Source organism: Somniosus microcephalus, chromosome 23, assembly GCF_052327205.1.
Source record: "Somniosus microcephalus isolate GS21.2 chromosome 23, FLI_Smic_1.0, whole genome shotgun sequence".
Taxonomy (NCBI): Eukaryota; Metazoa; Chordata; class Chondrichthyes; order Squaliformes; family Somniosidae; genus Somniosus; species Somniosus microcephalus.
In genome coordinates, this window is record NC_141009.1 from 5454107 (window position 1) to 5480875 (window position 26769).

General features: G+C 47.5%; 1 protein-coding gene across 1 annotated transcript; it reads left to right on the forward strand.

Moving 5' to 3' along the window:
- Positions 1–394: 394 nt before the first annotated feature.
- crata (carnitine O-acetyltransferase a) lies at positions 395–26763 on the forward strand (the record flags this gene model as incomplete). Its single annotated transcript, XM_085965252.1, is given in 12 exon segments — positions 395–485; positions 2393–2671; positions 4834–4952; positions 11101–11154; positions 13490–13652; positions 14881–15055; positions 18717–18895; positions 20186–20286; positions 24046–24165; positions 25105–25154; positions 25157–25226; positions 26694–26763. Coding segments are annotated over 12 exon segments (1407 nt in total), but the record flags the coding sequence as incomplete, so codon positions are not given.
- Positions 26764–26769: the final 6 nt, after the last annotated feature.

Genomic DNA, 26769 nt, shown 5'->3' on the forward strand with positions numbered 1-26769 from the left:
CTCCCACACCAGGGTTCGAAGATGGGACTTTCCACTTCTCACCAATCAGAGTTCTCAGTCCACGTTCCTCGCTCGTTGAAAGAGCCGGCACAGCCACAATGGGCCGAGCGGCCTTCTGTCCTGTGAGGCTCTGAGTCATCCACACCTCAACCTTTTAAAAGTTTGCAATGACTCCACTTCCTGATCCTTTTGAAAGAACAGCCAGGGAATGGGAATTTTCAGCTACTTCTCCCGAAAGTCCTGACTGTATTGATGCCGGCAGTGAAATATTTTGTGCTCTTTTTTTGTTTGATTTATTTTTGTTTTTGACAGATTTAGAACGAGGGAGGAGAAGGCTGTTAAGCACAGCCCTCATTACATATGTGTGTCATTTCAAGCCCAGAGTAACTGCTCAGAGTGGTAAGCGAGCAGGGCGGGATTAGAGGGGCTGTGCTTTTGGCTTTTATGTTTCTGCTCCCATGGAGAGAAAGAAGGATTCCAGAAAGGTACAGTATGAATTATTACAAATCAAAATCTATTGAGAACGAAGCAGCAGCCAGCTCCTGTCTACTAACACACAAACTAACTTTCCATTGCCTTTAATACCATGTCTGCTTTTAAGCTGTGACCGCTCTGATCTACTAGCCAGCAGGGCAGGGTTAGAAAGCCATGTTCTGTCTTCAAATAGTGCTGCAGTGTTAGGCAGGGAATAGTTTAAGTAAGGAACTACTCCGTCCACATTGGAACCGAGCTGTAGAGAGCAGGAAGGATCCCACAGGATCAACCACCGAGTCAGCTGATCTTGGGTTTCCGAGGAGGGGGGGGGTTATAATTGGCCTCAGTGCCGGCAAGCTTGGGTGGGCGGGGGCGGGGAACTCACCCAGGGCTCCCCCTCCCGATCACTGTCCAGCGACCCGTGCCGGAAAATGTTTGTGTGGATTCAGGGGAGGACACAATTGGGTTTGGCTGTGATGCCTCTGCTGCTGAATAGCTCGCCGACACTCGCCGTCCAGGCTCTTGGATGAAGAATGGCCACTTGGATGGGGCACTAGAGGGGAGAAGTGTGAGGCAATAATCGCGACTGGGTTGCACAGATTGGCCCATTGAGGCCAACTCCTGGTGAGAGGCCAGTGGAGGTGCCTTGAGCTCAACTTGACTTTCCGTCATTCGGCCCAGTGTGCCTATGCCGGCTCTTTTGAAAGAGCCTTCCAGTCAGCATTCCCCCCTGCTCTTTCCGCAGAGCCCTGCAATCCTGAATGATGTCCCTTTCAATCTTTTCTCCAACTGAAATAAGGTTTAGATCTGTGTGCGGTATTTGTAACTAGGAGCCCTAACTCCCGAAACCATGCTCATTGCACTTCACTGAACCCTCTCCAGCACATCAGTGCCTCTCTGAATTTAGGACGTCAAACTGTATTATGCAAAATGCCCTCCCCATTTATCTGGGAGATGTTTAAAATAACTTGGTTAGAGTTATAACCCACTGAGGTGCATCCTGTCCTGGAATATTCTTGACTGGAGCTCTTCATTGACTGGAGGCTTACAGTGAAAGGTTAGCACGGACACGCAGTTCTTATTTTGCTCGCATTGTGTACAGTACATGCCTCTTATTCTAACGGGCATAACCTTGCAGACAAGGGCAGCGATGCCAGGAGTACTGAGAGATTTCCTTGTAACCAGGCAAGGCTTTGAGATGTTTGCAATCTTTTATTCTTTATTTTTTTTCCTTTTTTCCGCTCTCCTGTAGGTGTTTATTATGTGTCTTTTGTGATATATGAGGTGCGATATTTACTGTAATGTGCAGTGAAATGAAACCCGAGATCCTGTCAACTCAACTTGTGTGGTTCGATCGCAGGAGCCAGCTGTCCATTGCTGTCCTCCACAATGTCCATTGCCAGCAACAAAAAACAACTTGCTGCAAATCAAATAAAAGCTACACAAATCCTGGCAAGCTCCTGCTGTATGTAGTCTAAAGAGTTCCACAGGCTTGAAGGTGTTTCAAGGATATAACACTGGAGCTGAGCCATACAGACCCAGCAATTTATCCCTGGTCTACAACCCTCCGCGATCTCTGCACTCCTCCAATTCTGGTTCTCTTGCGCATCCCCGATTTTAATCGCCCCACACTTGGCGGCCGTGCCTTCAGCTGCCTGGGCCCTAAGCGCTGGAATTCCCTCCCTAGACCTCTCCGCCTCTCTCTCCTCCTTTTAAGACGCTCCTTAAAACCGACCTCTTTGACCAAGCTTTTGGTCACCTGCCCTAATATCTCCTTATGTGGCTCGGTGTCAAATTTTGTTTGATAATCGGTCCTGTGAAGCGCCTTGGGAGGTTTTACTACGTTAAAGGCGCTATATAAATAGAAGTTGTTGTTAGTTTGCTGCCTGTTCATACTCTTTTTTTTGTTTATATTCAGCTCAAACCGACCTCACTGAAGCCTTGTTGCTTGGTGAGGCCCATCGCTCCTACGAAGCTACCTGGACGATACCTAGCCCATCAGAAGTCTTTGCCTCGCCTGCCAGTTCCTCCTCTCCAACAAACTCTCGAACGCTACCTGCTGGCCTTGGAACCCATTGTCAGCCACGAGGAGTTAGAAATTACCCAACAAATAGTGAAGGAATTTGCCCAAAAGGGTGGAGTGGGAGCGAGGCTTCAAGCGAGCTTGGAAAGAAGAGCCAGGAAGTCTGAGAACTGGGTACGATGATAGTTTCCTGGGTTTCATTATGTTTATATATATTTTTTTGACTGATGTGATCAAGTGGAGAAAAAAATGTGAGCCAAGCGCCTGGGACCTGGTCTTGTGAGACTAACATGTTCCCTGATTTTGTCTGTTTCCGCAGCCCCCCCCAACCCCCGTTCCAATCCTTTTACCACTCTGCACTAGTTTAGTGGAACTGGTCCACAGTTGTTCAACGTGCAATCCCGGAGACCAACACTCTCGTGGATATTGGAGCTGGAAGTTACTCGCAAGATCGAGACCACCACGTCCTCACCGCCATTGTCGGTTGAGGTGTTACTCAACTAAGGGCAGCCAAACATCTGGGGGAAACCCTGGTGGCATTAAACTGACCGTGCGATTGTCTCCAGATCATAGAATCATACAGCACATAAGGAGGCCATTTGACCCATCGTGCCGGTGCCGGCTCTTTGAAAGAGCTCTCCAATTAGTCCCAATCTTTTCCCGTAGCCCTGCAAATTTCAACTTTTCGGGTATATGGCTTCACAGCTCATGTTGGAAGAAAGGCCTACCCTTGGCTGGCTCTGGGCCTGGTTCTGTTCATGCATCACTGTGTCCCAAAGTGAATGGATTGCAGACAGAATCAATTCCCTACCTGTGTCGTGGTGTCGGTGCTGCCCTCCGCAGTGGTAGAACCTTCGAAATGGTTTCAATGGGGAGGGAAGCGCAATGCAACACTTTGGTGAAGGACGATGGGCTCGTTGGGGAGGCAGTAAAGAGTGCACGTCCCCGAAGACGCTCAACTAAAGAGGCCTGCTTATTCTGGGATGGGATAGCTAGGCGACGTTGAGTTCTCAGATGGGGTGTCGGACACTGGCAATGTCTAGGGGGCCACGATTGCCAAATATGAGGCAGTGTGGGGGTGCTGGGCATTTGTGTGTCCATGTGCTGTGCCCGGTGTTCTTGCCACCTACCCTGAGCTCCCACAGCACCATTTCGGCAGTACTGCGGTATCGTGGTCACAAACCGGTGTCCTGCTATTCTCTGGCAGAGGAATGAGGAATCACCGTGTGATCCCGGCAGTCAAAGCACCTGACAGCTTCAGAAATAATCCACTGAGAAAGATCATGCTAGAACTTTATAAATCCCTGGTTAGAAACACAGGAACAGGAGGAGGCCTTTCAGCCCCTCGAGCCTGTTCCACCAGTCAGTGAGATCATGGCTGATCTGCGACTTAACTCCATATACCCGCCTTTGCCCCATATCCCTTAATACCTTTGGTTAACAGAAAGCTATCAATCTCAGATTTAAAATTAGCGATTGATCTAGCATCAATTGCTGTTTGCAGAAGAGAGTTCCAAACTTCTACCACCCTTTGTGTGTTGAAGTGTTTCCTAATTTCACTGCTGAAAGGTCTGGCTCTAACTTTTAGACTATGGCCCCTAGTCCGAGACTCCCCAACCAGCGGAAATAGTTTCTCTCTATTTACCCTATCAGTTCCCCTTAATATCTTGAAAACTTCAATCAAATCACCCTTAACCTTCTAAATTCCAGGGAATACAACCCTAGTTTGTGTGTAATCTCTCCTCACAATTTAACCCCTGGAGTCCGGGTATCAGTCTGGTAAACCTAGGCTGCACTCCCTCCAAGGCCAATATATCCTTCCTAAGGGTGGGGTGGGGTGGGGGCGGGCGGGGAGTGTTCTTTCTACATTACCCGTTAAAAGTTTCAGTAGAACCTTACCAGGAAAATGAAATGGTTTCAGTGGCAGGATGCGTGGACCTCCATGTCCTGCCCACTCTCACTTTGTCACGGTCGATTGTTCATTCCCAGTGGATTATTCCACAACCCAATGTGGGACTGAGTCACACAGGAAGATCTTAGGTTCAGACCCTGGTCGTGTGTTGAAGCCCATCGCAGCCGAGGGCGAAGCAGCAGGGCGCTACAATTGGTCCTTTCAAATCTGGACTAGGGGATAGAACAGGAAAATCAGTCTGGGCTTCTGCTTTTAATTGCCACCCACTGACTCCTGCTGGAAGTGCTCGTGTGTGTGAGGGCATCAGACAAAGCTCAGCAGTGAAGCTCCCCATGGTTGGATAGCTTAATTCCATTCGCTGTCGATGTTCGCAGGTGAAGAATGTCTCTCAAAGCTTACCACCTCTCGTTTCTTTCCTGCCCAGCTCTCTGACTGGTGGCTGAGGGTAGCCTACCTGGAATACAGGCTTCCTGTGGTAATTCATTCCAGTCCCGGTGTGGTGTTGCCAAAACAGGATTACCATGATCGCCAAGGGCAGCTCAGGTAATAGTGCGGCAGTGGACTCGAACAAAATTCAAATCATAAAATTAGCCAGGGCTTACAGTTAGTCCTGGGTTAACTAGGAGAAAAAATCCCAGACAAAAAGAAAATACTGCAGCTGCTGGAAATCTGAAATAAAAACAGAAAATGCTGGAGAAACTCAGCAGGTCAGGCAGCATCTGTGAAGAGAGAAACAGAGTTAACGTTTCAGGTCGATGACCTTTCGTCAGAACATGGAAAAAAGCAGGAAATGGAAGAGATCTTTAAGCAAGTGTAGTGGCTGGGAAATGGGGGAGGGGATGAAAGAACAAAAGGGAAGGCCTGTGATAGAATAGAAGGCAGGAGAGATTAAGAGATATTGAGAGACATTAAGAGATATTCAAGGCGAGAGGAGATGGTAATGGGACAGGTTAAGAAACAAAGGATGGCTCGAGATGAAGTGTAAATTGCGCTGGTAGAATGAAAGACAGCTGCCATGTGGGAGAGAAGAACAGAAGAAAAGTGTGGATAAAAAATATATATACGATAGGGGCCGGGGTTATGATCTGAAATTGTTGAACTCTATGTTGACTCCAGAAGGCTGTAAAGTGCCTAATCGAAAGATTAGCTTTCTTCACCCCACCCCTCATCGACATGGCCTCGCCCCTCCCTCTCTCTGTGGCTCACTTGGTAGCACTCTCGCCTCAGTCAGAAGGTCGTGGGTTCATATCCCACTACAGAGACTTAAGCCTATAATGCAGGCTGACACTCCCAGTGCAGTACTGAGGGAGCGCTGCACTGTCTTGAGGCGAGACGTTAAACCGACGTCCCATCTGCTGTCTCCGGTGGATGTAGATGTTGTATCCGTGTATTAATGGAGACACGGAATGCAGGAGTTGGTTTAACAGTTGTTTACTGAACAAAGTCTGGAGGTGAACTAAAAGATACAAGACACTATACAGGCTTATATACCCGAGTGGTCACTACCGGTATTACAGTACACAGGGGCTCTTAAAGGTACATACACTACAATTCCTCCCCTTTTAGATAATTAGTACATAACATTTTAAGTAATCATTAATTAACATGTTTACAAGAACAATAATCTACACATTTGCTGCAGTTAATTAATTATAAGTCAGTCTCTCTGGAGGCTTCCTGACTCGGTCCGGATAACGCCTCGGTGGTGTAGTAGTTTTCGGTGGTGTAGTAGGTTCTTTTGGCAAGGTCGATTTGGCTTGAATGCCAGTGTCGGGTTCATCTGGTTCCAGTATCACCGGATCGGAGGTAGATACTATGGGTATCTCTGCTTCATCATTAGGCGTATAGAGTTGTGGTGTAGGTTGTCCCTTTTCGGATGACTCTATGATCTGGTCAGCATGGTGCCTTATTCTTTCTCCAATGTCCACGGTATACATCAGCGGTCCTAGTCGTGTGCAAATAGTTCCAGGCTACCATTTCTCGGTACGGTAGTCCCGGGCCAAAACTTGTTGACCTATCTGGGAGGTTCTAGTTGGCCTTTCATTCATGCCTTGAAATTGCTGGTTCTCTACGTCCCTTCTGATGTTTGGCTTGATCAAATTCAGCCGGCATCTTAGTCTTCTATTGAAAAACATCATGGCGGGAGTTTGGTTTGTAACCACGTGTGTTGCATTCCTGTACGCAAACAAGAAGTTATCTACCTTATGTTGTAGATTTATGTCTTCATTACCCATGGCCTTTATGGCCTTCTTGAAGGTCTGGACAAACCTTTCAGCGAATCCATTGGTGACGGGATGGTATGGGGCGGACGTGTAGTGCTTAACCCCATTGTTTTTTTAAGAACTTCCTGAATTCTTCGGACACAAATTGCGGTCCATTATCAGAACAGATCTGTTCAGGCAGCCCATTCCTGGCAAATATGGTCCTTAATACTGTGATGGTTTTTTCCGTGGTGGTGGAGGACTTATTAATTCCCTCCGGTCACTTGGAGTGTGCATCAACCGCGATTAAGAACATTGAGTCCATAAATGGACCAGCAAAGTCGATATGTACCCTTTGCCATGGAGATGAGGGCCACTCCCATGGATGTAGAGGGGCTTGTGGTGGGGCGTTTTGGACCTTCTGGCATCCTAGGCAGCTCTTGGTCATTTCTTCGATGTCTCCATCGATACCTGGCCACCACACAAACGCTCTGGCTAGGTTCTTCATTTTCACTCCACCCAGATGCCCCTCGTGAAGCTCCTTTAGCACTTTATCCTGGAGTTTGGGTGGAATCACCACTCTGGATCCACACATCAAGGTTCCTCGGCACACTGACAGCTGTTCTCTTCTTTGCGAGAATGCTGGCAACAGTGGTTCGCCATGTGCTGGCCATCCCTTCACCGTTAAATCGTAGACTCGTGAGAGAGTCGGGCCATTTCTCGTTTCCTTTTCAATGGTAGAATTTGTTACTGGTAGACATTCCACTATGGTTGAGTGGAACATCTCCACTGGGTCCACTGTAGGTGCCTCTTCTACCGTTGGCAACGGTAGGCGCGATAAACCGTCAGCATTCCCATGCTGTTTTGATCCTTTGTATTCTATGTCATATTGGTGTGCCCCTAGGAAAAGGGACCACCTCTGTAGCCTTTGCGCTGTCATAATGGGAACGCCCTTTTTAGAGTTGAATATGGAGACGAGGGGTTGATGGGTCAGTCAACAAGGTAAATTTTTGTCCGTGTAGGCAATAGTTGAATTTCTTCACTCCCCACACCAGGCTGAGTGCTTCCCTGTCGATCTGGGCGTAGTTACGCTCAGCTGAGTTCAATGAGCGTGACGCAAAAGCTATCGGCCGCTCCGAGCCATCAGGGAATCTATGCGATAATACCGCTCCTGCGCCGTAAGGGGATGCATCGCACGCCAGTCTGATTGGCAGTGATGGGTTGTAATGAGCCAACACTTCCTTGGACGTGATCAAGCCTTTGCATTTATGGAAGGCACGTTTACAGTCTTCGCTCCATTTCCAAATTACTCCCGTTTGTAGCAGTGCGTTAAGAGGGTGCAGAACAGTTGACAAGTTCGGTAAAAATTTATGATAGTAATTTATCAATCCCGGGAACGACCTTAATTGTGAGACATTTTCAGGTGCTGGGGCTTTTATGACCGCTTCAATTTTTTCAGGTGACTTATGCAACCCTTCTTCGTTAATTATATGGCCACAATATGATATTTGTTTCTGGAAAAATTCGCACTTGGGGCGATTTGCTCGTAGGCCCCGTTCTCTCAGTCTAGTGAGCACCTGCTCCAAATTGGCAAGGTGCTCGTTGTCGTTTTCTCCTGTTACAAGGATGTCGTCTAGGTAGCATTGAGTCCCCGGAATCCCTTGGAGGACTTGCTCCATAGCACTTTGCCAGATAGCTGGAGCTGATGCTACTCCGAAAACCAGTCGATTGTACTGGTATAGGCCTTTGTGTGTGTTTATCGTGAGATACTTTTTAGAGGCCTCTTCAACCTCCATCTGTAGATATGCCTGTGCCAAGTCAATTTTGGTGAAACGTTTCCCTCCGGATAGTGAGGCGAAAATATCTTCTATCCTCGGAAGAGGATACTGTACCGTGTGAAGGACCGGGTTTACAGTCACCTTGAAGTCCCCACAGATGCGAATTTTTCTCTGTTCTTCAGATTTATCATTATTCAACGTTTTCTTCATGACCGGGACGATGGGTGTTGCCCACTCGCTCCAATCTACCTTGGATAACACGCCTGCCTTTTCCAAATTCTCCAGCTCTGCCTCGACTGCTGGACGAATTGCGTATGGCACCGGCCTTGCCTTAAAAAACTTGGGAATTGCCGCATCTTCCACTTTTATTGAGGCGGTGACGCCTTTCAAGGTTCCTAGTTCCTGTTGAAACACTTCTTTGGCGTTGGCCAAGATGTCTTTTAATCGTTCAGGTATGACGTCATCATTTTTTTTTCTTACTGGTCACCGTCAGTGCCTGAATGGAGTGCCAGTCTAAACGTATCTTCCTGATCCATTCACGTCCCAACAGCAGTGGACCACCATCTTGCAGAACGTATAAATACAACTTCTGTATTTCCTTGCCGTTGTATACAACAGGCACCCTTATTTTCCCTCTGGGGTATACTTTCTGCCCCGTATATGTCTTCAAGATAATGGATGTGTCTTTCAAAGGTATATGCGGAAATAGCCGCTCGTAATCCCGTCGACTTATGACGGTCAGAGCTGATCCTGTATCAAGCTCCATTTTAACTGGGGACCCCGCTATCGTGAGGGTAACCCAAATGGTCTGGTAATCTTCTTTGGCAATTACATTATGTAATTTGAGACAGCTTAGTCTCTTGTTTCCAGAGTCGCTGTCGCTCTTCTGGTCTTCGGAGCTACTGTCCGTCATCATTTGTACCTTTTCTGTACTTTTCCTTATTGATTTTTTTTCTGTCAGTGGATTTTTTGTTTCCAGATCGGCATATACGTGCAATGTGTCCCATCTTTCCGCATTGCCTGCATGCTTTGTCCTTGAACCAGCAGTCCCTCTGGTCATGGGTGGATCTGCCGCAGCGATAACATCTCTCGAAACCCCGTGTTATTTCATGGGTGCCGAAGTCCTGTGGCTTTTGCTGTATCTCTGCAGCTCCTCTTGCTGCTTCGTATGATACAGCCACACTGAAAGCCTTGTCCAGTGTCAAATCTTTCTCAGAAAGTAGCCTTTTCTGTGTTCCTTCACTTAGGAGACCGCAGACGAATTTGTCTCGTAGAGAATCTGCCAGTCCTGCCCCGAATTGGCAGTGCTTTGACAGCTTTCTTAATTCGGTGAGGTAATCAGCGTTACTTTCATTCTTGTGCTGATTCTTCCTGAAGAATTTGAATCGTTCTGCTATGAGCCGCGGTGTTGGGTTTAAGTGCTCCTGTAGGGTATCAACAATCTCCTTAAAATTCTTGTCCATCGGTTTGGCTGGAGTGATTAAGTTTCGTAACAGCCCGTATGTCCTTGCGCCCATCAAATTTAGAAGTACCGATGCCTTTTTATCATCCTCTACTTCATTCGCTGTGCAATATACCTCCACTCTTTCCACATATGTGGTCCAATCCTCTATATTACTATCGAAAGCAGTAATATTGCCAGTCTTAGGCATCCTGAAAATCAAAAATGGCGCCTCCCGCGCTTTCCTTTCTTTCCTGCCGAGAAAAAATGGCGCTTCCCGCCGCTGCCGCTGCTGACAACGCTGTTCTCCGCGGTTTTTATTTACACAGATATTTTTAATAGTTGGAGACTCGTTCCCGCCAGACTCTCTGGGATTTTTCCCTCCCTCTGCTTGGTCCGAACGCCGACCTGCTTTGCAGCGCCGGCCGTCTCCCGAGTGCTCCACCCTCTGTCTCTGTTTGCTTCCGACTCGCTCGGCCCTGCTGCAGAGCCACCCGATCGAGCCCCAGCCCGCTGCCCAGGAAGGATTAGTGCAGTACCTGCCACCAGCCCGGCTAGCTGGTGAAACCACAGTTTTTTTTTTTTGTTTTTTTTTTCTTCGACCTTCGACCTTAGTCTGAGGAATCGATCTCCTTGAGGTGCTGCCGAATTGCAGGTAAGTCCGTTTCCAATTGGTCGCCACTGTTATATCCGTGTATTAATGGAGACACGGAATGCAGGAGTTGGTTTAACAGGTGTTTACTGAACAAAGTCTGGAGATGAACTAAAAGATACAAGACACTATACAGGCTTATATACCTGAGTGGTCACTACCGGTATTACAGTACACAGGGGCTCTTAAAGGTACATACACTACAGTAGAAGATCCCACAGGCACTATTTGGAATAGGAGCAGGGGAGTTCTCCCCAGTGCCCTGGCCAATATTTATCTTCAACTAAAAACAGATTATCTGGTCATTATGACATTGCTATTTGTGGGAGCTTGCTGTTAGCAAATTGGCTGCCATGTTTCCTATATTACAACAGTGACTCCGCTTTGAAAAATACTTCATTGGCTGTGAAGCACTTTGGGACGTCCTGAGGTCGTGAAAGGTGCTATAGAAATGGGAGTACTTTCTTTTCTTGCTTATGTTTGGGAATGTGGCCCTTGCTGAAAGGTGAGTGAGTCACACTGCTGTAGAGAGTGAAAAGCAGTGACCGCTCCTGGTCTTGCATGGCCTGCTGCCGTTAGTTGGTGCTCAGTACCGATATCTGTCTCTGCTCTGTTCCAGGTTTGCTGCCAAGCTGATCTCTGGTGTTCTCGACTTTAAATCCATGATTGACAAGTAAGTACAGAATCGCATTTGATCACTAAACTGAGATTAAAAATACAGAAAAAAGGGATTGTTGATGTCGGACTGGTGGTTAATATAGGTCTGACAATTAACGGGCACCGGTGATTAACAGCAAATACCGATGGTGCAGTGTAGACCAGGTGATCCGCACAAAGATTGAGGGAGCGAGGGGAAAGCTATCGGGCTGCTTGCATTAGGACCACTGCTGCCATAGAATCACAGAATAGTTACAGCACAGAAGGAGGCCATTCGGCCGGTCGAGCCCGTGCCGGCTCTCTGCAAGAGCACTTCAGCTAGTCCCTCGCCCCCGCCCTTTCCCCGGAGCCCTGCAAATTTTTTTTCCTTCATATACTTATCCAACTCCCTTTTGAAAGCCATGATTGAGTCTGCCTCCACCACCCTTCCAGGCAATGCATTCCAGATCTTAACCTCTTCTTCTTAGGCAGTCCCTCGGAACCGAGGATGACTTGCTTCCACATTAAAAATGAGTTCGCAGGTGACTGATGAGTCCAATGCAGGACCTACAGTCTCTAACAGGTGGGGCAGATGCTGGATGAAGGGGCGGGTGGGTGGGGTGCTTGGGTTGACGTGCGCTTGGCTTCCGCTTGCTCCTGGCGAAGAGACTCGAGGTGTTCGGCGCCTTTCCGGATGCTTCTCCTCCACTTTGTGCGGTCTTGGGCCAGGGATTCCCAGGTGTCGGTGGGGATGTTACACTTTTTCAAGGAGGCTTTGAGGGTGCCCTTGAAGCGTTTCCTCTGCCCACCTGGGGCTCTCCTGCCGTGTCGGAGCTCCAAGTAGAGTGCTTGTTTTGAGAGTCTCGTATCGGGCATGCGGACAATGTGACCCGTCCATCGGAGCTGATCAAGCGTGGTCAAAGCTTCGATGCTGGGGATGTTGGCCTGAGCAAGAACACTGACATTGGTGCGCCTATCCTGCCAATGGATTTGCAGGATCTTGCGGAGGCAGCGTTGGTGGTACCTCTCCAGTACTTTGAGGTGCCTGGTCCATGTCTCTGAGGCATACAGCAGGGCGGGTATAACTGCTGCTCTGTAGACCATGAGCTTAGTGCCGGGTTTGAGGTCCTGGTCTTCAAACACTCTCTTCCTCAGGTGACCGAAGGCTGCACTGGCACACTGAAGGCGGTGTTGGACTTTGTTGTCGACGTTTGCCCTTGTTGACAGTAGGCTCCCGCCTACTCGCTGCGTAAAAAATGTTTTCCTCATGTCGCCTTTGGTTCTTCTGCCAATCACCTTAAATCTGTGTCCTCTGGTTCTCGACCATTCTGCCAATGGGAACAGTTTCCCTCTATCTACTCTGTCCAGACCCCTCATGATTTTGAACACCTCTATCAAATCTTCTCTGCTCTAAGGAGAACAACCCCAGCTTCTCCAGTCTATCCATGTAACTGAAGTCCCTCATCCTCGAGCTCCTCCAGCTGACAACACTTCCTGCACATGTGGTTGTCCAGGACACCACATGGCACAGGATGTGCATTCTGCTGGCCCAAGCTGCCCTGCCATGCCTTTATTTATTCGACTATTAACTAACTTTACAGAAACTTAAGACTAAGATGTATCTAATTCAAGTTATTAATATAATATAGTATTAACAGTTTCTAATCTCCAAGCTCCTGCTTTATCCCTAACCAGCTATTTAACCCCAGCCCCTAACTTGAAGAAAAAAAAAGGTGTGACCTTGACCTTTACCAACCAATCAGTTACCAGCTATCCTGTGACGTTGCTCCTGTGTTTTTTTTGAATCGGCGCTCGGCTCCCTTTATGCTGCTGCTGCCGCTGCCTCCACTCCAGCTCAGGCCCGCGCTCTCTCTACTAAAGATTCTCCATTTCTTCCAGGTCCCTGTAACACAACAGCAACTTGCATTTATACAGCGCCTGTAACGTAGTAAAACATCCCAAGGCGCTTCACAGGAGCTTAAATCAGACAAAAATTGACCCCGAGCCACATGAGATATTAGGGCCGGTGACCAAAAGCTCGGTCAAAGAGGTCGGTTTTAAGGAGTGTCTTAAAAGGAGGAGAGAGAGGCGGAGAGGTTTAGGGAGGGAATTCCGGAGCTTAGGGCCCAGGCAGCTGAAGGCACGGCCGCCAATGGTGGAGCGATTAAAATCGGGGATGCTCAAGAGGCCAGAATTGGAGGAGTGCAGAGATCTCGGGGCGGGTGGGGGGGAGGAGGTTACAGAGATAGGGAGGAGCGAGGCCATGGAGGGATTTGAAAACAAGGATGAGAATTTTAAATTTGAGGCGCTCACCGTACCCCTCTGTATTTACCGAATAGATGAAGACATTCCCCTCTTGTTCTTTCTCGCAGTGAGACCCTTCCTGTGGAGACTCTGGGAGGGAGCCCACTCTGCATGAACCAGTATTACCAGATTCTTTCGTCCTGTCGGATCCCGGGTTCCAAAAGTGATACTGTCGTCAACTACACTCTGACCAAAAAACCAGCACACATCACGGTCGTGCACAACTTCCAGGTGGGTTCCTTGCGGGCGTTTGAACATGGCAAAGTCTCTCCCCTTTTTGAAGTTTTCTTTCCCCATGTTTCTCCTATCATCTTCTGAAGGAATATAGGAATTGCTGGACGAAAAAAGACCCGGATCCGTCTAGTTCACCTTCTACCATTCAGGTAGTCACATGATCGAATAATAATGGAGTTGTTGACCAATCGCAGCGATCAATCTCATCAATGAGTCTACAGCAGACCCAGACACGAGGCGAGGAAAACCCCCAGTGGTGGAGAGCTTTGGGAACCAGAGGTCCAGAGTCACCTGTTCCTCCCGAGCTCACCACACCTCATGTCTCAAATTACTCACAGACTGGATCCCAAAATATGATGTTCTATCCCAACATGTTAGCAATGGTGTTACTGGGGGGGGAGGGGGGGCAGCTCGATGATCGGCGATTGTTTTTCAGTCCCTCACGCAAGAGGCCATTCTTCACGTGCGATCTCAGACAGTGAACGGTGTCAGAAAACAGCAGCCTATTCGACTGTAGTGGGCGTCACAGCAGGCCCGATACAGCCTTCCATGTCTGTGTGTTTACAATTTCTAGCAGGGGTTGCTCCACAGTGATCAGGAGTGGGGAGGGGGAGACCCTGGCTGATTGTTTACCCCACCCAGTCCAGGGGTGCTGAGGCCAATTGAAACCCTCTTGCTGTTACCCCATATGAGCTCGTTAACTCCGCCCAGTAACCGAGGGTTGAACCTTGGACCATCCTGCTCTGTACGCTTATTGAGTAGATTGGGCCTATACTCTCTGGAATTTAGAAGAATGTGAGGTGATCTCATTGAAACATATAAGATTCTGAGGGGGATTGACAGGTTAGGTACTGAGAGGCTGTTTCCCGTGGCTGGAGAGTCTCGAACTAGGGGTCACAGTCTCAGGATAAGGGGTCGGCCGTTTAAGACTGAGATGAGGAGAAATTTCTTCACTCAGGGTTGTGAATCTTTGGAATTCTCTACCCCAGAGGGCTGTGGATGCTGAGTCTTTGAGTATATGCAAGACTGAGAGAGAGAGATTTTTGGACTCTAATCGAGGGATATGGGAATCGGGCGGGAAAGTGGAGTTGAGGTCGAAGATCAGCCGTGATCTTATTGAATGGCGGAGTAGGCTCGAGGGGCCGAATGGCCTACTCCTGCTCCTAATTCTTACATTCTTATGCTCCACAGTTTTAAGTTAATGATTCCCGTCTGTATTTTGCAGTTTTTTGAGCTGTTTGTGTATAACAGTGACGGCAGCCCGCTGACTGTGGACCAGATTTACATGCAGTTGGAGAAGATCTGGCACTCCTCGCTCCAGACAAACAAAGAGCCGCTCGGCCTCCTTACAACTGGCCATCGGAACAGCTGGGCGAAGGCTTACAACACTCTTATCAAAGGTCGGTCTCCAGAAAAAGCCCAGCACACAAGGGAAGGAATAACTTAGTCCCGTTCCGTACTATGCGGGTCTCAGTATATTCTGCGAGTGAAGAACCAAGTGCCTGAGAGTGAGGGGGACCCAGGAGTAAAGTGTCTGGGAGTAAGGTAGAGAGAGAGAACATAGGAACATAAGAATTAGGAGCAGGAGTCGACTATTTGGCCCCTTGAGCCTGCTCCGCCATTCAGTAAGATCATGGCTGATCTTCTACCTCAACCCCACTATCCCCATATCCCCTGATTCCCTTAATATCCAAAAATCTATCGATCCCTGTCTTGAATATACTCAACGACTGAGCCTCCACAGCCCTCTGGGGTAGAGAATTCCAAAGCTTCACAACCCTCTGAGTGAAGAAATTTCACCTCATCTCAGTCCTAAATGGCCGACCCCTTATTCTGAGACTGTGACCCCTGGTTCTAGACTCCCCAGACAGGGGAAACATCCTCCCTGCATCTACCCTGTCAAGCCCTGTAAGAATTTTGTATGTTTCAATGAGATCACCTCTCATTCTTCTAAACTCTAGAGAATATAGGCCTAGTCTACTCAATCTCTCCTCATAGGACAGTCCCCCCATCCCAGGAACCAGTCTGGTGAACCTTCGTTGCACTCCCTCTATGGCAGGTATATCCTTTCTTAGGTAAGGAGACCAAAACTGTACACAATACTCCAGGTGTGGTCTCACCAGGGCCCTATATAATTGCAGTAAGACGTCTTTACTCTTATACTTAAATCCTCTTGTAATAAAGGCCAACATACGATTTGCTTTCCTAATTGTTTGCTGTACCTGCATGTTAACTTTCAGTGATTCGTGTACAAGGACACCCAGGTCCCTCTGAACACCAACATTTCCCAATCACTCGCCATTTTAAAAATACTCTGCTTTTCTATTTTTCCTACCAAAGTGGATAACTTAAAATTTCTCCACATTATATTCCATTTGCCACGTTCTTGCCCACGCACTTAGCCTGTCTATATCCCCTTGAAGCCTCTTTGCATCCTCCTCACAACTTACATTCCCACCCAGCTTTGTATCATCAGAAAACTTGGATATATTACATTTGGTCCCCTCATCCAAATCATTGATACAGATTGTGAATAGCTGAGGCCCAAGCACTGATCCTTGCGGTACCCCACTAGTTACAGCCTGCCAACCCGAAAATGACCAGTTTATTCCTACTCTCTGTTTTCTATCCGTTAACCAATCCTCAATCCATGCTAGTATATTATGCCCAATCCCATGAGCCCTAATTTTGTTTAATAACCTCTTGTGTGGCACCTTATCGAATGCCTTCTGAAAATCCAAATACACCACATCCACTGGTTCCCCCTTATCTATTCTGCTGGTTACAATCTCAAAAAACTCTAACAGATTTGTCAAACGCGATTTCCCTTTCATAAATCCGTGTTGACTGCCCAATCCTATTAATTTTTAAGTGCCCTGTTACCATGTCCTTGATAAAAGATTCTAGCAATTTTCCCGACTACTGATGTCAGGCTAACTGGGCTGTAGTTCCCTGTTTTCTCTCTCCCTCCTTTCTTAAATAGTGGGGTTACATTTGCTACCTTCCAATCTGCGGAAATCGTTCTAGAATCTATGAAATTTTGGAAAATGACAACCAATGCATCCACTATCTCTATGACCACCTCTTTCAAAACCCTATTTTATCAGGATTTATCTGCTTTCAGTCCCATTAATTTCTGCAGTACTTTTTTTTTACTAATACTAATTTCTTTCAGTTCCTCATTCTCGTTAGAGCCTTGGTTCTCCACTATTTCTGGGAAGTTTTTTGCGTCTTCTTCCGTGAAGACAGACACAAAGTATTTGTTTAATTCTCTGCCATTTCCTTGTTCCCCATTATAATTTCTCCTGTCACAGCCTGTAAGGGACCCACATTTACTTTCACCAATCTTTTCCTTTTTACATACCTATAGAAGCTTTTACAGTCTGTTTTTATGTCTCTCGCTAGTTTACTCTCACTCTATTTTCCCTTTCTTTATCAATTTCTTGGTCTTCCTTTGCTGAATTCTAAAATCCTCCCAATCCTCAGGCTTGCTACTCTTTTTGGCAACATCATAAGCCTCTTCCTTTGATCTAATACTATCTTTAACTTCTCTTGTTAGCCACGGTTGAACCACTTTTCCTGTGGGGTTTTTGTGCCTTAAAGGAATTTATATTTGAGGTAAATTATGTATTAAACCTTTAAATGCGAGCCATTGCTTCTCTACCATCATACCTTTCAGTGTAGTTTCCCAATCTATCTTACCCAACTCGCCCCTCATACCTACGTAGATTGAAGACCCTAGTTTCGGATTTAACTAAATCACTTTCAAACTCAATATAAAATTCTATCATATTATGGTCACTCTTCCCTAAAGGCCCCTTTACTACAAGGTTATTAATTAACCCTTTTTTGTTGCACAGTACTAGATCTAAAATAGCCTGTTCCCTAGTTGATTCCTCAACATACTGATCTAGAAAACTATCTTGTATACATTCCATGACTTCGTCCTCCACACTATTACCTGTACTGCAAATTTGGTTTGCCCAGTCTATATGTAGATTAAAGTCCCCCATGATTACTGTATTACCGTTGTTACATGCGCCTCTAATTTCCTGATTTATACTCTGCCCTACATTACAACTACTGTTTGGGGGCCTATAAACAACTCCCACCAATGTTTTCTGCCCCTTGCTGTTTCTTAGCTCCACCCAAACTGATTCTACTTCTTGATTTTCGGGGCTAAGATTCTTTCTCTCTACGTGACGGGGTATCCAGGAGTAAAGGGCCTGGGAATGAGGTAGAGATTGAGGAGGCTCAGGAATAAAGTGTTTGGGAATGGGGTAGAGAGTGAGGGGTCCCAGGAGTAAAATGCACAGATATTTGTAACAGAGTTACCTGGCAGTCTTATCAGGATCTAAGATGATATCCTAAAAAGTGACAGTGAAGCTTGACTTTATTACTGTCTTCTGAATGCTAACGTTACATTGCAGCCTGGGAACCATTACTGTGTTTCTCTTCCTAAATCTGCTGTGCGATATCTGGGTCTGGTACCTCGACACCAGCAGCTCTCCTGTACCTTGTCTGAGTGGCCATTCATCACGTGAACGCATATTTAGGTGTCAGCCATGGCTCAGTGGGCAGCACTCTCGCCTCTGAGTCAGAAGGTCGTGGGTTCAAGTCCCACTCCAGAGACCTGAGTGCATAATCCAGGCTGACACTCCCAGTGCAGTACAGAGGGAGAGCTGTACTGTCGGAGGTGCCGTCTTTCGGATGAAACGTTAAACGAGGTCCTGTACACCCTCTCGGATAGATGTAAAAGATCCCACTGAGCTATGCAAAGAAGAGCAAGGGCATTATCCCGGTGTCCTGGACAATATTTATCCCTCAATCAACAGCTAAAACAGATTATCTGGTCATTATCACATTGCTGTTTGTGGGAGCTTGCTGTGCGCAAATTGGCTGCTGCGTTTCCTACATTACAACAGTGACTTTCTTTCCTCCCTCCCCTCCCTCCCGCCTGCCTGAATATATTATAGATAATTATTCGTGGGGTAAATTGAACTTAGCTCTCGGACTGCTCTGGGATTTTGAGACTGTGCTTGTTGTTTCTCTTTACCTCAGATAAGGTTAACAAAGAGTCCGTGAAATGCATCCAGAGGAGCATCTTCACCATCTGCCTGGATGCTCCCGTGCCGAAGGTGTCGGACGAGCTCTACATGAGCCAAATAGCGGGGCAGATGTTGCACGGTGGGGGCAGTCGGTGGAACAGCGGCAACAGGTGGTTTGACAAAACCCTGCAGGTGCGTGGAGGCAGCAGACACCCGCCTGGCTGGTGGGGCACTGATTGGGTCAAGCTCGGTTCAAACAGAATTTACACACTCATTTCTTTGTGAAGCAGTGTATGTGTTTGTTTGCATTTGAAGGTGTATCTATGTGAAGCGCCTTGAGACATTTTACTACGTTAAAGGCGCTATATAAATGCAAGCTGTCATTTGTTTGCATTTGGAGGTGTGTACCTGCGAGCGTGTGTGTGATTGTCAATCTGGGAGTGAGTGTGTCTGGGTGTGTGCGAGCATGTCTCTGGGTTAATGTTCCCTCTAAGCGCGGCCGCGCAGTGAATGGGAAAGGTCCCGCACCGGCCGCTCACGGCTTTTCCATTGTAAATACTGAGCATGTGCAGAAATTTAAAGGGACCGCGCATTAAAAGTAACAGGCCACGCAGAACAAAGCACAGCTTACAGGGTACTTTGATCCGGGTGGGTGCGAGCGCGTATCCGGGTGGGTGCAAACTTTAATTACTCTCCTCTGTGCGTGAATTGTTTTCAAATATTTGACTCTTGAGTTTTTAAACTTTTTCCTCCAGTTTAAAGGTCCTTTTGTTATTTTCTCAGCTCTTCCGACTCCTCTTCTGGAAGCACAAGCCCTCGGGGGAAAGATGAGACATCGGGTACACTCGTACCTGTCTATTGGATACTAGATAGCAGCCCAAAGCACCTCCTTCCCTCCTCTCCTCCTCCCTCCACCCCACCCACTCATAGGCTCCTGCCTCTGCCTGGTGTCTTTCTCTGCCATTCCCCTCACTCTACACCCAATAGTTGTTTGTATCTGAGCGTTGACTCCCTGCACCCCAACTCCAGCAGTCCCTCGGTTTTCATTGTCTGGTTCCCTCTGTCCTAATGCGTGAATAAAACAAACACAATTAATTTATTTGTTTTTAAGAAGCTGAAGGAATCTCGCCTGAGCGGCCATTCCTCCTGTTGGGTGGAGATCCACAGACACCAGCCACACTCTGGCGCCTCATCCAAGGGGGCCATTGTTCATCCACAGCAGGCTATTCGACCACGAGGGGCGTTCCGCCCAAGCTTGATCCTGTCCTCAACCGACATTCAGACACGTTCGCAGATTCCAGCAGGGGTGATCACTGGATAGTGATCAAGAGAAGAGAACCGGGGATGATTTTTCTTTTTTTTTCCCCCCAAAAGACCCCCTCACTCCCCACAAACCTGAGGTACTGAGGCCAGTTGTAGCCCCTCTGTCGCCGCCCAAACTGAAAACAACTAATTCAACTTCTCTTTGGGGTTTTTCTCCAGTTCATTATCGGAGAGGATGGATCTTGTGGTCTGGTTTACGAGCATTCCCCATCAGAAGGACCACCCATTGTTGCTTTATTGGACCATGTCTTTGAGTATTGGTAAGAGTCTAGATTTATTTTGAGGGGCGGGGGGTGGGGGGTGGTGAAGGAAGGCTCGCAGGATGAGGGAACCAGTCAGAATGAAAAATTTCCCAAATATTTAGGGGGGGGGGGGAGACGGGGGAGGGTGACAGCTAGGGTTGCAAAATTCTGGGAATTTTTAAAAGAGGAAACTTTCCGGGAATTTATGGGAATTTTGAGTTTTTTTGCACACTGATGGTTTTTGTCTCTGACCCTTATATTATCTTTATCATCAAAATAGACATACTGTTCCATACAAATAAAAACAGGCTTTTAAAACTTTAGGTTATAATTTTGAACTTTATTGAACCCCCACAAAAAAGACCCATCTAAAATAAAATAAAAAGAGCGTCAGCTTATTTAGCCTGTAATTTGTCCTTATTTTGTCCCTTTGAGTCTTCTACTCATGAGTCTTCTGAGTCTTCTACTCCTCATTGCTCCTCCTGATTCTCTGACCCTGGCTCTGACGTGTCCATTTCCTCCTCCGTGTCAGTGTCTAGCTGTGTGGTGGACACTTCTGTATCTGGCTCAATAAGTTGTAGGTTCGCCCGGATAGCCACCAGTTTCTCCACTCTCTTGTTAGTCAGCCTGTTGCGCACCTTTGTATGCGTATTCCCAAAAAGTGACCAGTTTCGTTCAGAGGCCACTGATGAAGGTGGGATTTGGAGTATCACCGATGCAATAGGTGACAGGGCCTCAGATGCACAAAGTCCCTTCCACCAGGTATGTGCACTGATATGCTTGCATGATTCCCATATCCCATCCCCATTCCAAAGACCTTGCTTGGTAGAGAACTTTGCCAGACTTCCCAGAACTTTGCCCACATCCAGATTGAGATGGTGTGAGAGGGTAGAAATCACACTGTAAGCGCTGTTGATCTGTTCTCCAGAAAGTATTGGTCTCCCAACATGCTTTGGGTCCAGCATGTATGCTGCAGCATGAATCGGCTTGACACAAAATTCTTGACGCGCCTGTATGAATTGAACAATTGCCTTCTCCTCTGCTTTGAGCAGCAGGGATGTGGGTAGGGCAATGCTGATTTGTTCTTTTAAATCAGTAAAAAGCCTGAGAACATCTGACAAGACAGCGTCATCTCCTTCAATCTGAGCAATTGCAGATGCTACTGGTGAGAGTAGTTTAAGGCTGCTAACCACTCTCTCCCAAAACACATCATCCAGCAGTATTTTCTTGATGGTGGTTTCCATATCCCCAGACTTGGATATTGCCATTTCTTGCAGCGACTCCTTACCCTCCAGAAGGCTGTTGTACACTATGACAACACCACCCCATCTAGTGTTGTTGGGCAGCTTCAGTGTGGTGTTCTTGTTCTTTGTCATTTGCTTGGAGTTGTAGGTTGCTACAACTACCTGTTTTCCCCTGACATACTTAACAACTTGCTTGGCTCTCTTGTACAGTGCTTCCATGGTTCTCAAACCCATGATGTCCTTGAGGAGCAGGTTAAGCCCATGAGCTGCGCACCCAATAGACGTAATATGAGTGAAGTTGTTGCATTTGGATAAATGCTGCTGCATCTTTGTGGCATTCTTTACATATGGCTTTCTACAGTGTTTGCACATGTACACAGTCTTTCCATCTTTAATGCCTGGGGTAAAATGCTTCCACACATCCGACGGTAAACGTGGCATTGTTCTATGCAGAGAAATAAAGGGCATTCATCTCTGTGTCGAACTGCGGTCGATCAGCACGATTGCAACAGGGTGAGTACATTTTTGCTGATGCTCCATGTGATGGAAGCATGACCTGTACACACACGACACTACATCACCAATAGTGTATTATTTTGTATATTTTAAATTGAAGGACAACAGAGTTCAACAAGTAACTGGTTTATTTGGTATAAAGTCTGATTTACTTACTGCATCATCACAACATCAGCAGAAAACAAAATGACTTCCCTCAGGACCCCTAACCTGGATCTTTAAAAAAACTATAGCAGTCTTACAGATGCCTGCAGACCAATCACAATTCGATATGCAAATATTACAAATAGAGGGAGCTAATCACTCATCCAACCAATCAGGACACATTTGTTCACAGTCACACACAAAACTTGTAATTATTAAAACAAGCCAAGTAAGAAGATAAACATATATTGATTAAGAAATTCCTTAATAATTAAGATTCCATCTCTGTTAGTAATTTTAAGAGAGGACCTGTGGGGGAAAAAAAAAAAATACAAAAAAAACAATATTATGCTAGCATGTGCTTTTTTGGGCAAAATTCCCAAGCTAAACTTCCCGTGGAAAATTTCTGGAAATTTACTGGAAACTTTCCACCCCTTTGCAACCCTAGCAGATGCCTTGATGTGGGTCTCGCTCTTTCACTATTGTCCCTTTTTTCCCCCTCTCCTCCCATTCTCTGCCGCTGGTGGCAAATACCTCTTCCCAGTCAGGCAGTCCCCTGCCAGGGCTCAGATAATGATGGTCAGAAGCTCACCGCTGGGATCAGAGAATCTTACAGCACAGAAGGAGGCCATTCTGCCCGTCGTGCCTGTGCCGGCCCTTTGAAGGAGCTCTCCAATTATCCCATTCCCGAGATGTAAGACTTGCATTTATATAGCGCCTTTCAGGACTTCAGGGCGTCCCAAAGTGCTTCACAGCCAATGAGCTACCTTTTCAAGTGTAGTCACTGTTGTAATATAGGAAACGCTGCCGCCAATTTGTGCACAGCAAGCTCCCACAAACAGCAATGCGATAATGACCAGACAATCTGTTTTAGTGATGTTGATTGAGGGATAAATATTGGTGAGGACACTGGGGAGAACTCCCCTGCTCTTCTTCGAAATAGTGCTGTGGGATCTTTTACACACAAATTTTGTTTTATAACGCTCCTGTGAAATGCCTTGGGATGTTTTATTTCATTAAAGGCGCTATATAAATGCAAGAGGGCAGACGGGGCCTCGGTTTAACGTCTCATCCAAAAGACGGCACCTCCGACAGTGCAGCGCTCCCTCAGCACTGCACTGGAGTGTCCACCGAGATTTTGTGCTCAAGTCCCTTGGGTGAACCTTCTGACCTGGAGGCGAGAGTGCTGCCCACTGAGCCACAGCTGACATGTGAGCAGATCGAGGCCGACGCTCCCTCGGACCCTTCCCACCATCCCCCTGCGATTGATAACTCCCTGCGCGGGGAGCAGCAAACCCTCTCCTCCTCTGACCGCTCAGTGGCTTTATCTGGAATTTGTGATTGGAAGAGATGGGATCTTGAAAGCCCCGGCTTGATCGCCCATCACATTCAGGACTGCCCTGCTCCCTGTACGAGTATCCCCTGGCAGGCAAGTCGTAGCCTAAAAAACAGACTCCTTTCTCTGCAACGAATAACAAGAAGGGGTTTTGATAGGGTAGACGTAGAGAAGATGTTCCCACTTGTGGGGGACACCAGAACTAGGGGCCATCAATAGAAGACAGTCACTGATAAATCCAATAGGGAATTCAGGAGAAACATCTTTACCCAGAGAGTGGTGAGAATGTGGAACTCGCTACCACAGGGAGTGGTTGAGGCGAATAGCAGAGATACATTTAATGGGAAGCTCGATAAACACATGAGGGAGAAAGGAATAGAGGGTTATGCTGATAGGGTGAGAGGAAGAGGGTGGGAGGGGGCTCATGTGGAGCATAAACACCGGCACGGACCAGTTTAGGCTGAATGGCCTGTTTCTGTGCTGTATATTCTATGTAATCCCTAAATAAATGAATACTCCGTGTGTCTTCTATTTCAGCAACACCTCAGTGATGATTCGATCGCCCATGATTCCATTGGCCATGCCTCGGAAGCTCCGTTTCAACATCACACCCGACATAAAGAGCGACATCGAGAAAGCAAAGCTGAACCTCAACATGTGAGAGCTTTTTTTTTAAATGTTCATTCTCGGGATGTGGGCATCGCTGGCAGGGCCGGCATTTATTGCCCATCCCTAGTTACCCATGAGAAGGTGGTGATGGGTCGTGTTCTTGAACCGTTGCAGTCCGTGTGGTGAAGGTACTCCCACAGTGCTGTTAGGGAGGGAGTTCCAGGATTTTGACCCAGTGACGATGAAGGAACAGCCGATATATTTCCAAGTCGGGATGGTGTGTGACTCTGAGGGGCACCGGGAGAGCTGCACTCCATCACCTAGGGAAAGAGGGGTTGTTTTTTGGAGGGGGTTTCCCTGGTGACTCGATGGGTAAATGCATGTAGTACCGAGCCACACCGATCAGCAAAGGCCCACAGGTCCAATTCCCTCCCCCCCCCCCGCAGCAAAGCGGGTGGGTGGGGTGAGGTGACACTGCAATTGGCCGAAGTGCCCCAGGCTACGGGGGGTGGAGAAAAAAATCAACCAAGGTTCCTGTCCCTTATTGCTGTCGAGTGACCCCCTGCTCCAAAGCGTGCGCGAGTCCGGTGACGTCAGGATTGGGCTCGGCTGTGATGCCCCAGGCAGTTGAATATCCCACCGACACACATCGTCTGGGCTCGAACATGAAGTATGTCCACTTTGGGGGAGAACCACAGGTCCAAAGTCACCTGCTCCTCCCGAGCACGCTATACTCGCCACACCTCATGTCTCAAATTACTCATAGACTGGATCCCAAAATGTTATTTGAAAATGAAGGAGTGACTTGTGTATATTCAGCAGCTTATCACCTCTTTCAGAAACACTCGGATACTTGGAAATACAGCGACTGTTGTAAATGGGAATTGTATCCCAATGAGTTGACTACTTTGGGAGGGGGCTGAGGTGGGGGGCCGATGGGTTATGGTGACAGCGGTGACATTAATGTTTGTCCTCCTTTCTCACTAGGATGGTGCGTGATGTGGATATAAAATGCTTCGTCTTCCAGCACTTTGGAAAAATTTTGCCAAGTCCCAGAAGATGAGTCCCGATGCCTTTATCCAGATCGCTCTGCAGCTGGCTTATTACAGGTGTGAGCATCGTCGTTCCACACACCCACTCTGCTCACTTACTCACCGGTCCAATACATAGAATGATACAGCGTAGGAGGAGGCCATTCAGCCCATCGGACCAGTATCGGCTCTTTGACAGCTGTGGCTCCGTGAGTAACGCTCTTGCCCCGGAGTCGAGTCTCGCTCCAGAGACTTGAGCACAAGAATCCAGTAAACCCCCAGCGGTGGAGAGCTTTGGGAACCACAGGTCCAAAGTCACCTGCTCCTCCCGAGCACACTACACTGCCCACACGTCATGTCTCTCATTACTCATAGACTGGATCCCAAAATGTCATTTGAAAATGAAAGAGAGTCTTGTGTATATTCAGCACCTTATCACATCTTTCCGAAACACTCAGATACTTGGAAATAGTGACTGTTGCAAATGGGAGCAGCGACGTCGTGTAAGGCCTGTGTCCGTGGTCAGTTGTGGCCTGGCTGGCCTGAGGTTGGACCCACTGCTGACCGCTCTGCACAGGGAATTGCGGGAGGGACAGCCGATGGTTGCCATGGTTACAAACCCGGGCCTCCCTGCACTCCGCGGTGGAATAGCCTGCCAACACTCAGTGCCTGGGCTCACGCTTGAAGAATGGGCACTGGGGTGAGGTACCAGAGCTGGGGTTGCCAACCCTCCAGGGTTGCCCTGGAGTTTCCAGGAATTGAAGATTAATCTCCTGTAATCAACACAGGAGGAAAAATCATAGGGGCATAAAAAAAGTGTTTTATTTTCCTTTGATCATTTTCCTTTGTTTGTTATAAAAGTATTGAAGGGCTGTTTGACCAGGTGGGGCGGTTGGGGGCGAGAGGTCGTGTGTTAACACCTCCAGGAATACATCCAACCAAAGTTGGCAACTCCCAACCAGAGGGCAACAGGGACCATGTGCACTTGAACCTCCCCCAGCAACATAGGAACATAAGAATTAGGAGCAGGATTCGGCCCTTCGAACCTGCTCCACCATTCAATAAGATCATGTTAGCTCTTCGACCTCAACTCCACTTTCAAAGATTCACCGCCCTCTGAGTGAAGAAATTCCTCCTCATCTCAGTCTTGAATGGCCGACCCCTTATCCTGAGACTATGCCCCCTAGTTCAAGACTCTCCAGCCAGGGGAAAACAATCTCTCAGCATCTACCCTGTCAATCCCCCTCAGAATCTTGTATGTTTCACTGAGATCACCTCTCATTCTTCTAAACTCCAGAGAGTATCGGCCCATTCTACACAATCTCTCATCATAGGACAACCCTCTCATCCCAGGAAGAAAGTCATTGCCTTCGGGAGAGAGGTTGCGGGGGGAGGGCGGATAAAGAAAAGGCACCATTACTGCATGAACCTCTGGCAACGCTGAGCTCCCGACAATTATCCGTGACTCCCCTCCCCGTCTCAAGCAGGGGATGAGCAGGAATCTGCCTCCCTTCATCATATCGCTGTGCTTGTGTCTCCCGTCAGGATATACAGGGAGCCGTGTGCAACCTATGAAAGTGCCTCCCTGCGGATGTTTCACCTCGGGCGCACCGACACAATC